We start from the raw sequence: 14474 nt of genomic DNA on the forward strand, positions 1-14474 counted from the left end.
CTGACTCTTTGATTCTGCTAATTGTAGGAGGTGGGGAGGACTCCCTGCTTTTTTCTTCATAAAGTAACTTCTGTGCCCCTCACCCTCTATGGAAAGAAGGGTTGCAAGCATGTTCAGAGCTCCCCGTCCGTGGGCAGTAAGACTGGTGATGACCATATCAATTCTGCCTAAGAGGAAAACTGAGGCCTGGAGCAGGGCAAAGTCTCTGGAAACCCAGTCTTATTCCCTTTCCTGGTGTTTCCCATTCACACAGGGCTTCGGTGCCTCCCTTTCTTTTCCCAGAGACCCTCAAATATCCTCTCATTCACAGAGTAGCATCTCTGTATGCCTGTGATGCCCCTGTGATTTACTTGAGTTCTTTTCCCTTGTTTTTTTTTTCCTAACTATACACACTTTTGTTTTAAAAACTGTGGTTTCTCATGAGTCCTGTTATCTCATTGATACCTCTCACCTCTGTGGTGAGGGGAAGAAATCATATTTTCAGATGAACCTTAAAGGGCAAAGAAAAAAACCAAAATTTCCGTTTAAGTCTCATAATCAAGAAGAGGAGAAACAGAGCGAGAGAGAGAAAACTATGAGAACCCCCCCTCCACCCCGTGATTATCAGCGCACACAGTCATCGAAAAAAAATTGGATTATTAGAAGAGAGAGGTCTGTGGCTTCCACACCGTGGGTTTTCTTCTCGGTATAAAAGCAAAGTTGTTTTTGATATGTGACAGTTTCCCACAAGCCAGGCTGATCCTTTTCTGTCAGTCCACTTCACCAAGGTGAGTGTCCCCGCTCTCCCCCACCAGATGCGGGTCCAATGGAAGAGATGACAATGAGGTAGGCATTGGAGGGTCAGGGGTTCTCCAGTATAGTACTAACGCATGCAGCTACTGTGATCCTGGTGAGGTAAGATTTTTTTTTTTACAATAATAATAGTAATAATAAATGCCAGAAAACTGATAGGTAAAGTACTTAAGCAATGTTTGGGTGGAGGCAAAGATAAGTAAATTGATATGTTGATAGGTAGGATTTCTTTAAAGATTTTATTTATTTTTAGAGAGAGGGGAAAGGAGGGAGAAAGAGAGGGAAAGAAACATTGATATGTGAGAGAAACATTGATCAGCTGCCTCTCACGTGCCCCTAACCGGGCACATGGTCCCCAACCCAGGCCCGTGCCCTGACTGGGAATCGAACTGACAAACCTTTTGGTCCGCAGACTGGCGCTCAATCCACTGAGCCACACCAGTCAGGGCGAATTTTTAAAATATGTCAACTGCCAATCTTTATGAATTTCAGAGCTTTACACAATTTGAAACACTATCCACATATGCCTGGAAATTTCAACTACATCTCTCACCTCTCTTCATCTCTTCTATCTTGATATCTCCCATCCCTCTCCCTCTATTAGCCCTGTCTCACTCATTCTGTGTTTTTCTGCCCCTCTCTTTCTCTGTTTGTATGCCTAGCACTCAGAGTCTCCGTCCTTCTGTCTTTATCTGCTCTGACCATTTTCCCTGTCTGTTTCCTCCATCTTGACCACACTCCTTCGGTCTCTTTTCCTCAGTCTTTCTCCCACCATCTCTCCTGCTCTCTTGTCTTGCTTTCCCCTGTCTGCCTTCCCACCCAGCATACAGCACAGAACTTTATACACAGTTGGCGTGCAATAATAGTGTGTTATGTTGATGAGGACACTTAAATTTTCTAAGAATGAGCATCAATTCTGTTTGCTCCAATCAAAGATGGATTGTGAGTATCGGGTCAGGCTCAGTACTTATCTGAACTTGTCCTTGCACTGTATGATAGGAGACCTTCCTGGGGAACACTTCAGGCCATTGTCAACCATGGTTTAACTGTGTGGTCCTCGTCCCAGGATCATGTGTGTGTGTGTGTGTGTGTGTGTGTGTGTGTGTGTGTGTTTGTCCAGAGTCCGTGTCCAGGAACAGAACAGGCTGTTCAAGGCTGGAGTAAGCTTGTCTCTGCAGGCTTAACAAGTGCTCACTGTTAGTCATTAGTGGTTTTTTTTAATGAAATTAGAATCATGCTCTCTACTGGCTTTGTTCCTGCTTTATTCAATAAATAGGGGCATTTTTTAGGTCATTAAAAAGTTGTTTCAACAAATGATCTTTCATGGCTGTCAAAACTGACCTCACTTTGGCATGAACCATAATTGGTTACACCAAATGCCCATCTTTGGATATTTGGGTTGTTTCTAGTTTTTCCCATAATCATCCCTGATTAGTTCCTTGGATTCCTGAAAATGGAGTTGCTGGGGCAAAGGTTTCTGACCCTCTCTGCAAATAGTTCTTCTAAAAGGTTGTTCTGTTTTATGCTTCCTCTACTCAAGCTAACCTTGGGTGGGTATTATCATTTTTTAACCCTTTCTCAACGTTACAGGTAAGAAAAAATACTACCACATTGCTGAAATTTACATTCTTTGATTACTTATGCTATTTATTGACCATTTGTGCTTTTTGGGTGTCTGGTGTCCTTAGTCCTAATAGGGTGTTCATCTTTTTTTCTTATTGATTTATCACATTTAGAAAGGATATTTATTTAGAAAGGATATTAACCTATCAGCCATACCTATATAGCCAATATTTGCTTTTTCTATTTGTTCACAGCGTTTTGTGATACTTGTGATGTTTTCATATAGTCAAATAAGTTAGTCTTTTCTTCTGTGGTTACTGTCTCTGGTTTTGTGCTTAGAAAGTCCTTCCCCACTTGAAAATGAGATAAATGTTCACATGTGTTGGCTTCTAGTCTCTTTTATGGCTTCATTTTTTCCATTTACTGTAGAGGTTAAGACTGTCTGGGACAAACCAAGCCTTACTCCAACACATCTGTATGAATTTTAACCAGGCTTTTAAATTCTCTGTACCTCCATTTCCTCATACATACTGCGATGGTTATAATAGTACCTACCTCAGAGATGGTTGTGAGGATTAAATCTATTAACCATGTTAAGTACTTAGCATAGGGCATGGAAAACAATAAACCCAAGGTCCATGTTAGATATTATTACTTACCTTTTCAATGGATCCAGAATTTATTTTCAGATGTATGATGATGCTGACATTTCAAACTGGGCAGGGAGGAGTTAGTGGGGAAATGGACTGATTATTCATTCAATAATTTTATTTTTCCCTTAATTATCCCAGAAGCATGCGTTAACCAATCTGTCCTACACTGTCCCCCAGTCTGAAATGCCACATCCATCACAAACTCCATTCCCTCTAGCTATGGGTCTGTGTTTGAGCTTTCTATTGTTCTGTTCCCTTGGTGTCTGCTCTGTACCAGAACTACACTGCTTTGCTTTGCTGATTGTTGCTTTGCAATACCATACCATACCATACCTAGCCCTGGGTGTAGCCTGCACCTTGCCCTTTGTCATTCCTCATCGTTTCAGGCAGCATCGGTTCCTCCAGGCAGAGGCCAGCAACTGTTCTTATTTAGGGCACATCTCTCTCTCTCTCTCTCTCTCTCTCTCTCTCTCTCTCTCTCTCTCTCTCTCTCTCTCTCTCTCTCTCTCTCTCTCTCTCTCTATATATATATATATATATCTCCATCCTATGGGTCCCACACACACCCTCTGTCTCTCCTTTTCTCATTCTCTCATTCTCTTTGTATCTACTCTTTGTTTATCTCTGTCCCACCTCAGGTCTCTCTCATCTCTATCTGTATCTCTTTTTCTCTGTGTCTCTCCCTTCCCCTATATCTGTCTCTTTGTTTCCATCTCTATGTATCCCTGTCTCTCAGTCCCCTGGATAGAGGGGCAGTTGTCAACTTGAAGCTGTATAGACAACTAACAACTCACCCTGACAGAGTGGAAGGGCCCTGGCCCTCACCTACTCCACATTTCTCCCTTTCCCAGAATACAAGAGGAGGAAATTTAGGCCCAGGGATGGGTGGGAGGGCCTCTCCCAGGTCCTCACAGAGATGCAGTGGCAGAGCTGAGACCCAAGCTTAGATCTTAGGACTCTCAGCGGGACCCTGGCACGTGCGCTCACGCTCTCCCTCCCCCCTCCACTATAGGCCTCAGTTACCTCTCAGCATCCATGAGTGGGGAAGGGGACCTGCGCTGCTCCCCAGTAGCTGCTATTCCCCATTCTGCCTTCTCACAGGTGGAACCCTCACTGAGGCAGAAGGATCCACAGTCACAGTGTGGGGCTCAGCCTCCCAAGAGTTAGGCTGCATGGGGTTCTGGGACCCCGTGGGTCAAGAGGCCTTGTGGGAAAAGGGTAGTGTTACTGGGAGGATGTCAGTCAATGGGTCTGGCTATGGACAGAGTTCAGCCATGTCCCCATAGTTGGCACTGGTTCCTGGGAACCTCCACCCCAGGGCCCTTCCAGAGAGCCTGGTGGTGGGATCTCTATGGCAAAGGCCAGGGCTTTCTCTACTCCCCACCATGAGGCCCTCACCAAAGGTGTGCCAGCCTCAAACTCCCCTGCCTTCCATCCCCATCTCTGGCAGAGTAGCTATGAGTCTGGGAACATTGTCCCAGAATGGACAGGGAGACAGACAGAGGCCCTTCAGTGCCCATTCACTGATCACTGACATTTTGCTAAGTGTTTCATGTGCATTAACTTTGGAAGATGGGTACTGTTATTGCCCAATTTACATATGAGCCTGAGGAGAGTTGTACCTGGTTAGTGGCAGAGCCTGGCCGCAGGCTGGGAGAAGTAAAGGGGGTAATTCTGCCTCCACAGAACTTAGGAGGGAGGCTGGAGGAAGGTTTACTGCAATTCCAGGCCTGGTAGGTGGGAGGCCTCATGAAGTAGTGAGCTTTCTGTCCTTCAGAGAGTTCCAGTGAGTCTGAATACCAGGGACATTGGCCTTCACATACTGAGAGGTTGGACCTATGGGTCCCAGAGAGTCTGTGGGTTTGAGATTCTGGGATCCTTTGAATCTAAGAAATGATATTCTGTGATTCTAAGGTTCTGGCATAGTACTATTTGAAGACCCCGAGGGTCCCAGAATCTGTGGGATCTGCATGGCACTCCCCAAGCATCAAATCTTGGGCCTATTCTTGACTGAGAAGGGCCAGGTCTGCAGGTCCCAGGGCTTGTCATGGTGGCCAGATGGACGTCACTCACCACATCCGCCTGCACCCACATCACCACACCTGGGCCAAGCCAGCTGCAGGATGGGCCAGCCAATTCTCGGAACGAAACCCGTGGGGTGGGGTGTCTGGCCCCTTTGTCTTCCTCCTTGGTGCCGATGAAGCCCGGCGCATCCGGCCGCCATGACGTCAATGGCGGAAAAATGTGGGGAAGTCAGAGGCTCTGACAACAGGGCCCAGATGCAGACCCCGATATGAAAACACAATCTATGTCCCAGAAACATCCTCCATGCGTCTTCTGAGAAATAGTCAGAAAGGGACGCCCCAACAGACAGTGCAGGAAGCTGGCTGCCCAGCCCGGCCCTCCAGTACCCCACCACCAGACAGACCATATCCATGTCCCCTTTCTGAGAATGTATCTCTGCTTCCCTGAGTCAGGCCATTCCAGATGTGTTTGAATAGGAGATTTCTTATAAGCTCTGGCCAAGTGTCCAGGCAGCTTCAGAAGTTGCCATAGGCCAGCTGTGTGGACCAAACCAAAGTAGTGGAAAACATCCGCTCACTCGCCATAATTGGTACTAGTTTGCTCGGCTTCTGTAACAAAGTACCACAAACTGGTTGACTTAAACAACAGAAATTTATTGTCTCAGTTCTGAAAGCCTGAAGTCCTAGACCAAGGTGATGACAGGGTTGCCTCCTTCTAGGGCTATGAGGAAGAAAGTGTTCATGCCTCCCTCCTAACTTCTCATGATTTGCGGACAATTTTTGGCATTCCTTGACTTCTAAGCATCACCCTGATCTCCACTTTCATTCATTCACTCATTCCTTCACTCACCTCCTCATGGTCACTGATATTCTCTCTGGCCCTTGTTTTGAGCCTTCACAGCCCCAGGCTCCTATTTCCCACACAGTATTGTTCTAACCCCCAGGGGAAACTAAGAGTTGAATATCTGAGTTTTCACCCCCACCTCCCTCAGCACCACAGCTCTGACAACCCACATGGGCTGATAGCAAAGAAAGGAAGGAGCAACTTCTCCCCCAGAACCCTTCTTGTACTCCCTTGGACTGTTCTCAGCAGCTGTGTGCCCAACTGTGTGCTGTGGGGTGGGGCAGGGAGACACACACACAGCCCCACAGCAGGGGACCTGTGTAACGTGCGCACACACGTGCCCTTTCTGGAGAGAGAAGTAGAGCTCTCAAATCACAATGAGATTGTGAAATGCTGCATCTGGTTGTCCCCTTCAAGAAAATGGAGGTTGGATTAGACATTCACTTCCAGCTCTGACTTCCTCTCAGGCTGGGATTCCAGGATTCTGAAAAACCAAGGCCCTACCCATTGCAGAGTGTGGGGTTCTGGAGCCATTATGGAGGGCTTTCTGGATTGACCTTGGATAGGGAAATAAGAAGAGCAGGCATTCCAGGCAAGCCAAACTGCATGAGTAAAGGCTTGGAGGTTGGCTGGGGATAAATTCCAGTGCGGGCTGAGTCAAGGAGCTTCCACAGGCCCCAGGTCAAGAGAGATAATCTCTCCTCCTCCCTGGCACCCTCCATGCCAGCTCCATGCAGGGCAGATCCCAGAAGTGACCAGACTCTGCCTGTGCCTGAGCTCCAGACTCCTGTACCCACGTGCCCATTCAGCATTTCCACTCATATGTCTAATGCCAGACTCTTCCTGTCCATTCATACCTGATCATCACCCATGTACCTAGCTCCCCTCGTCTCCCCATCCCAGGCCACATCAGCTCTGTCCCTCCAGCTGCTCAGGCTAGAACCCAGAAGTCACCTTGACCCTCCCTCTCTCTTACCCCCAGATCCAAACTACCAGAAAATTCTCCTGACTCCACCTTCCAAACATGCTCAGAATCCACCCACTTCTCACCATGCTACTGTCCTGGTCTGCGCCACCATCATCACTCACCTGTTGCAGTTGCCTCCTTACTAATCCCCCGCTTCTGTCCTCACCTTCCTAGTCTGTCCCTCTCACAGCAGCCACAGGAACCTTCTGAGTCCATGCCCCCCTGCCACACCCAAATATGCCCAAGTCACTGGGGTAAAAATTATTTTTGCTCCCAGGAGAAAATCCCAAACCAGCCCCAGTGGGATTAGCAAAGGTTGTGTGGCCTATGCCTGGTACAGGGAAGACCAGAGGGCTAAGGCCTGAAGACAAGCCTCCAGTGGTGGGGGAAGGAGCTGAGACCTACCCTGGTTGAGGCCCCGCAAACCACCCCAAACTCCCAACCTGTGGTAGAGGACACATCCCCACCAGGGTTGTGCCAGCATGTGCATGCAAGCCATGTGCTGTACATGTACAAGTGTGCACATGGGGCATGTGTGCAGGCACATGCACACCTATGTTCCTGACAATGATGTGTGTTTGCATGCGCGCACATGCATGTGCACGCACACATGACCAGAGCTGAGGTCCAGTTGTGAGGCTTTTTTGGACATGTCCCAACTAATGCCTGCTCTGGCCAGAGGGGTGTCTTCATGGTTTGGGTGGTTGAGTATTTTGCACACCGCTCAGCACATGTATAACTCTTTCCTCCTATGTCCACAGCCTGACCTCGGACACGGACTCAATGCCCAACCCCAAGCCAGGCAAGCCCTTGGCCCCTTCCATGGTGCTCAGCCCATCCCCAGGAGCCTCAACCAGCTGGAGGGCTACACCCAAGGCCTCAGACCTGCTGGGGGTCAAGGGCCTGGGGGCAAGCTTCCAGGGCCGGGACCTCCGAGGTGGGGCACATGCCTCCTCCTCCTGCTTGAACCCCATGCCACCATCACAGCTGCAGGTGAGGCCCAGGGCCCATGATGGAGCAAGCAGGGTGGAGTACCTGGGCTTACAGGTGCCGACCTTTTCTTTGGCACTGGGCGGGGGGCCCGGCTGGGGCACAGGAAGTGGTTTTCTGGGTCTCAGGCAAGTCTGTGACTTATGCAGATGTCACAGGGCCAAGAAAGTCCCCACTTAGCAGGTCTCAGATATTTGAGGCTCTCCCTAAACTCCCAATCCCTGTCTCAGGAGAGGAGACCCTATCAGGGTCCCAGAGTCATGGCCCTGTGTCCCCATCCCCAGGGGACAGAGGAGAGGGTTGGGGTCCAAGGAGGTAGGATTACGGAGTTGAGGCCAGCTCTGCCAAATATTAGTTTGTTGATCTTGAGAAAGTCACTCAGTCTCCCTGAGCCTGAGTTTCTACATAAGTATAAAGGAGAGACGGTCGTAGTACCTACCATGTGGGGCTGTGGTGAGGAGCATATGAATTTGACATGTAGAACAGTGAGGATGAAGATAGCGTCTCTCCTGCCTGCCTTCTCCCCTCAGCTGCCCCCAGTGCCCCTCGTCATGGTGGCACCCCCTGGAGCACGGCTGGGTCCTTCACCCCACTTGCAGGCGCTCCTCCAGGACAGGCCACACTTCATGCACCAGGTATCGACCCTGACTGGGCAGTGGGTGAGGGAGTTGGTGGGGGAATTGGGGAGGGGGCCAGGCTAAACAACAGCCCATATGTGCCCCTAGCTCTCAACAGGGGATGCCCATACCCGGACCCCTGTGCTGCAGGTGCACCCCCTGGACAGCCCAGCTATGATCAGCCTCCCACCACCCACAGCTGCCACTGGGATCTTCTCTCTCAAGGCCCGACCTGGCCTGCCACCTGGTAATACCACATCCCACAGCTCCACATAATCCTAGAGCCCCCAAGTCCTTGTATGCGAGCAGCGTAGGCTGCTGAACCGCGGCCCTCAGGTGTCAGGTGTCAGGTTTTATCATCTTGGAAACTCCAACCTCCAAAAAATGTCAGGCTCAGAACCTGAAAGACACACAACGTCAAAATCACGGAACCACAGATCTCTGCAGAGTTAGTGAAAATGTCAGCTCTTGCGAATGGCAGCCTTTGAGCTGCTCTACCAGAAACCTTGGATGTTACGGACATCAGAGGCTTAGGAGGGCGGGCAGTTCAAAAGGAGAGGCCTTGTGGGCCAAGCTCCAGGACCCAGCCCGTAATCTACACAAGCACCCTGTCCCCACCCACAGGGATCAATGTGGCCAGCCTGGAGTGGGTGTCCAGGGAACCAGCACTTCTCTGCACCTTCCCAAGCCCTGGAGCACCCAGGAAAGACAGGTCAGTGGGCAGGGCTGGGAGGGACCCTTACCTAGCCATTCCTCTCCCTGACACCCTCTGTCCCCCCAGTACCCTTTCAACCGTGCCCCAGGGCTCCTACTCACTGCTGGCAAATGGCGTGTGCAAGTGGCCCGGATGTGAGAAGGTCTTCGAGGAGCCAGAGGACTTCCTCAAGTGAGTGGCCCAGGCCCATTCCAGTCCAGGGGAGTCCCCAGTTTGTGGGAGGAGGTCTCAGCTCAGGCCTCATCCTGATAGGTAATAAGATAGAAGAGGCAAAAGCTGAGAGTGAGAATTCCAATCCAGGCTCTGTCACTCACTAAGCTGTAAGACCTTGGGCAAGGACAGAAGTGGGGGATTAGTAAGGAGGCAACTGCAACAGGCTAGTGATGATGGCGGCGCAGACCAGGACAGTAGCAGGGTGAGAAGTGGGCGGATTCTGAGCATGTTTGGAAGGTGGAGTCAGGAGAACTTTCTGGCAGTTTGGATCTGGGGGTAAGAAAGAGGGAGGGTCCCTTAGCTTCTCTGGGAACTGGTTTTCTCATCTCTGCATGGAGCATAAGAGTATGTACTAGTATTTACCTCCATTTTACAGACAAAGAAGCTGAGGCCAAAGAGGTTAAGTGTCTTGATCAAGATCACTCACTTCCTAAGTAGCAGAGCTGGGATTTAAACACAGACAGCCAGCCTCCAGAATTTGCACTCCTAACTGCTCTGCCCTGAGACCCCTCATGCCAATACACCAGCCCGATTTTATTGATCTCCCAAGTCCCAGCTCCTCAAAATGGCTGTTGCTGCCTCTCTTTACCCTCATTACACACAGATGCAACATACATACGCACACCTTCTCCAACCCTACCCAACTATCAAGGGCAACCTGTCCTCTTCACCACCAGACATTCCCTCTACCTAGAATGCCTTTCCTGCTCTCACCTCCTTGGCTGCTCCTAGCTTGCCACCCTTCCAACATCATCTCCAACACCCTGGCCAGGCTCAAGTGGCAAGCTAAGGTCTGGCACAAAGGAGATGCCAAGTAGCATGTGTTGAAGGAATGAGGAGTGTGGAAGGGAGACTGAATTAGGGGGAGTAGGAGGCCGAGACGCCTCCCGGAAGGTCTGAGCCCTCCCCACTCAGAACACTGAGCCAAAAGGCCAGGTCCACCTGCATGGAATCTTCCCTCTTCCTAGGCACTGCCAGGCAGACCATCTCCTGGATGAGAAGGGCAGGGCACAGTGTCTCCTGCAGAAGGAAGTGGTGCAGTCTCTGGAGCAGCAGGTGACATGGAACAGGGGATAATGATGGGGGGGTGGGGGACAAACCTTATGTCTACCCTGTACCACGAGCCAAGCTCACCCAGGATGGGGATAGCACGATGAAAGGAAAGGGGGAGGGCACTCCCAGGGAAGACCATAGGCTAGGCAAAGACACGGTGGAAAAAGGACAGCTCGAGGCCTCACTTTGTTCCCATCCTCACAGCTGGTAGTGGAAAAGGAGAAGCTGGGTGCTATGCAGGCCCACCTGGCTGGGAAGATGGCCCTGACCAAGGCTCCATCAATGGTAAGCTCTCCCCGGCCTGATGCCGGCACAGACTGCTGGGGAAAGGGGGCAGGGGAGAGTCCCTGCGGGGTGCAGAGGACCTACCCTTACACCCAGGCCCTGGGATCTCTGGACCCCTGTTCCCAGCTCCAAACATGCCCGGACTTGAGAATCTATCCCCCTGCCACTTACAAACCCTCTGACCCTAACCTCTTGAAACATCATAATCTTGTTTTCAAAACAAATGCAAACGGCTAGACACTTACTGAACCCAGACCGTGTGTCACTGGCAGGACTGTCTATATAACTCACCAGGCCCAGGGCAAAACGAAAATGCAGGGCTCGAATTTAAATATGGCAACCACAGAGCATTCAACAAAGTGCAGAGCCCTGTGTGGCTGTACAGGTCTCATGCCCACGAGGGGTACCCGGGTGACAAGTATTGCTTCTCATCACCTGGCCAGTGTGAACTTACTCGATCCTCATGATGCCGTGGTACTGCAGCCTTGCCATCATCCCTAACCCGCAGATGAGGTTAAATCGGGGCCAGGCAGACTTAAGTGACTTTCCCAAGGTTGGGTAGCAGAGGATCTCGATTCAACCCCAGCCTGTGGCCCCGGCATTGGTGAGCTACACACACTAGTGTCCACACCACACTGAAAAATATGCCTCACACTGCTTTGTGGGAATACACATCAGACGGGAGTTCAGAAGAGGGCGCCCTTGCTTTTAAAAACACTTAATTATTTAAAACTAAAGTGGAAAGTTTCAGCCTCTGGGGCAGCAGCCTCTCTCTCCCTACCCTCCCCAGGTGTCATCTGACAAGGGCTCCTGCTGTGTGGTAGCTACTGGCACCCCGGGCACCACCATTCCATCCTGGCCCAGCCCCCAGGAGGGCCCCAATGGCCTGTTTGCTGTGCGGAGGCACCTCTGGGGCAGCCATGGACATAGCACGTTCCCAGGTAAGGATGGTCTGTGTCCTGCATGGTGTCCCTGAGCCTCTAATCCCAAGACTGGCATGAAACTGGAGTGGGGGTCGCCACACTGCTCCTCCCCACCACCACTTCCTGGCCTTTGGGAAAACACATCTGCTTGCAAAAGCTTCCTCTCAGGGTTTCCATGGCCCGCAGGCTCGCATTATGGTCTCAGATGTCTAGCCTGTCTTCTCTGAGGATTGGGGCTCACACACTAGGGGCTTCAGCTATTCCATTTGGTCATCTGAAGGGAGACGGGGAGGAACTACCTATGTCATTTCCAGGGACTCTCCCTCTCCCCGCAGCCAAGGGAAAGTAGGGCAATTTGCCCAAGTTCACCAATCCCTTACTGCACAAAAGGCCTCGGTTGTGGGTTTAACAGGGATCAGGACTCCAGAGCATTAGCCTGGTTCTACCACTTAACCAGTTACATCCTTTTGGTGTGCAAGTCACTTTCCTTCTTTTAAACCTCATGGAGAATAAGCCCCATTGTGGTGGGAGTGGTACAAAGAGTAAGTGATACAAGTTATGTCAGGTGCTCGGCAAACAGTAACTGAGATCATGGAAAGAGTGGAGGGTAGGAGAGGGAGTGGGGAGGTTCAGATGGGGCCTGACTCTTCTCCCCCCCTTGGACAGAGTTTTTCCACAACATGGACTACTTCAAGTTCCACAACATGCGGCCCCCATTCACCTATGCCACCCTCATCCGCTGGGTAAGCAGACAGCTCAAGCCAAGGAGAAAGGAGAGAAAGGGGGGACGGGGACCTGCTTCTCAAAGTCCTGGCCTCCCTCCGAGTACCCCCAGGGACGCCATGCAGGGACGGCTCCTGCATGAAGAAAGCCATGCCTCAGATGTGGAGCCCAATGCTGGTTTCAGCACAGACCTGCTCCTGAACCCAACCCTAAACCACCATCCACACCAGGGGCAAGCCAAATTCAGACCCTAAACCTATTCCTTTCCTCATGTCCACCTCAACCCCATACCTATCCACCTTCCAGACCTACAAAATCACCCGAAAACGAACCTGATCTCTGCCCCTTGCCCTGAACCCTTTCCAGGTATTACCCTAACTCCTTCCCCAGCCCCAATATGTCAACACCCCCCCCAGCTGGACCCCATCCCTAACCTCTTCCTTATAACACCTACCTGACCCTTAACCTCACCCCATCCCAAACCCTTGATCTGAATCTCCCCAATGCCTTCCCAGAACCTTCACCAGAGCCCATCTGGACCTTCGTCCTAGGCCCATGCCTAATGCCACATCTGAACCTTAACCTAACTCCTATGCGATGCCACACAGTCCTCCACCTGGCCCCATCCTGATCCCTAACCTCACTGAAGTTGTAATCACTGCCCCTTAACTTAACCCCATTCCTAAATCCAAACAGATCAAATTCCCTGACCCTTAGCCTCACTCCACAACTAACCCCAGCCCTGCCCCTTAACAGCTATACACAACTAAGCTCAACTTCACCACAACTAACGCCATTCACTTTTTTTTATTTTTTTTATTCTTTTATTTTTTTTAACTTCATTCTTGACCCTGAACCTAACCACATCCCTGACCCATAAAATAACTAAATAGGATTATCTCTGACCCCTGACCTAATGCCACATGTCATCCTGTCACGCACCCCTCTAATAGTCCTATTCCATCCCCAGCCTGAATCTAACCAACCCATTCCCTGACTTTTAGCTCTGCCTAGCCCTTTACCCCTTCAAAATCCTTAACTTGACCCCATTCCTGGCCTTTTACCTTCCTAAACCTTGAAACCTCACCCCTACGGAGAACCCCTACTCCAGCTCCATCCCAGACCTTTAACCTAACTCCCGCCCTAACCTTGAGCCACATCCTGCTCCAACCTCAGCCCTGATCCTTTACTTAACCCCAGCCCAGCCCATCTTTACCTCACTTCTAATCCTGTCTCTAATCCATCACCTCCACACCATCATTCTCCTCCTTTCCCCTGCCCCCACAATTCCACCCCATGTCAGACGGCCCAGGGTGGGCCACTGTCCCTCTCAGCCCAACTTTGGGGGAGCATCTGCCCTTACCCCACACCCCCTAACTTCCAGGCTATACTGGAGGCTCCTGAGAAGCAGCGGACACTCAATGAGATCTATCACTGGTTTACACGTATGTTTGCCTTCTTCAGAAACCACCCTGCCACCTGGAAGGTGAGTGCCTCTGGAGGTAGCAGGGCTGGGATAGCCTCAAGCTGGGAAGGCCTGGGGCTGGTCTTACAAATGTGATGGGAAGGGGCCAAAGGTTGGTTTTCGGTGGCGACTGCTGACCTCCGAGGATGACTGCCCACCCGCTACCCCCACCCCCCGCCCGACTGGCTTGTCCTTCTTCCACAGAATGCCATCCGCCACAACCTGAGCCTGCACAAGTGTTTTGTGCGAGTGGAGAGTGAAAAGGGGGCTGTGTGGACCGTGGATGAATTTGAGTTCCGCAAAAAGAGGAGCCAGAGGCCCAGCAGGTGTTCCAACCCCATACCTGGTCCCTGACCTCAAAACCAAAGAAAGAAGGAAGGAAGAACAGGGGCCAAAATGTGGGGCAAAAGTGGCCGGGGACAGGGTTAACAGGCCCTGGACATGCCTGCGGGAACCAAGAAGTATGTGTGCTGTCTTGCCTGCCTGGGACCCTACTACCCAGCTGACTACCCCCCTGGATCTTATGCTCTGCACCAAGGCTGCTCAGAGGGGCCCCAGCCCTGCAACCCCACCCCCAACCACACCCCAGCCCCGTGACAGGCTCTCCAGGCAAACTGACCCTTCACAATCAACCACACACACAGCCT

General features: G+C 51.0%; 1 protein-coding gene across 1 annotated transcript; it reads left to right on the top strand.

Annotated features, from left to right (window-relative positions):
• The first annotated feature begins 641 nt into the window (after positions 1-641).
• Positions 642-14408, top strand: FOXP3 (forkhead box P3). The gene is made up of 12 exons (XM_054566430.1): positions 642-651; positions 7605-7836; positions 8364-8468; positions 8559-8697; positions 9075-9162; positions 9232-9336; positions 10347-10434; positions 10636-10716; positions 11507-11657; positions 12306-12382; positions 13747-13848; positions 14032-14408. Exons 2-12 carry the CDS (start codon positions 7627-7629, stop codon positions 14179-14181), a joined length of 1296 nt encoding a protein of 431 aa, XP_054422405.1. The 5' UTR covers positions 642-651; positions 7605-7626; the 3' UTR covers positions 14182-14408.
• Positions 14409-14474: the final 66 nt, after the last annotated feature.

The sequence above is a fragment of the Pteronotus mesoamericanus genome, unplaced genomic scaffold (assembly GCF_021234165.1).
Source record: "Pteronotus mesoamericanus isolate MK-2021 breed Mesoamerican mustached bat unplaced genomic scaffold, CSHL_Meso_final contig_173, whole genome shotgun sequence".
Taxonomy (NCBI): domain Eukaryota; kingdom Metazoa; phylum Chordata; class Mammalia; order Chiroptera; family Mormoopidae; genus Pteronotus; species Pteronotus mesoamericanus.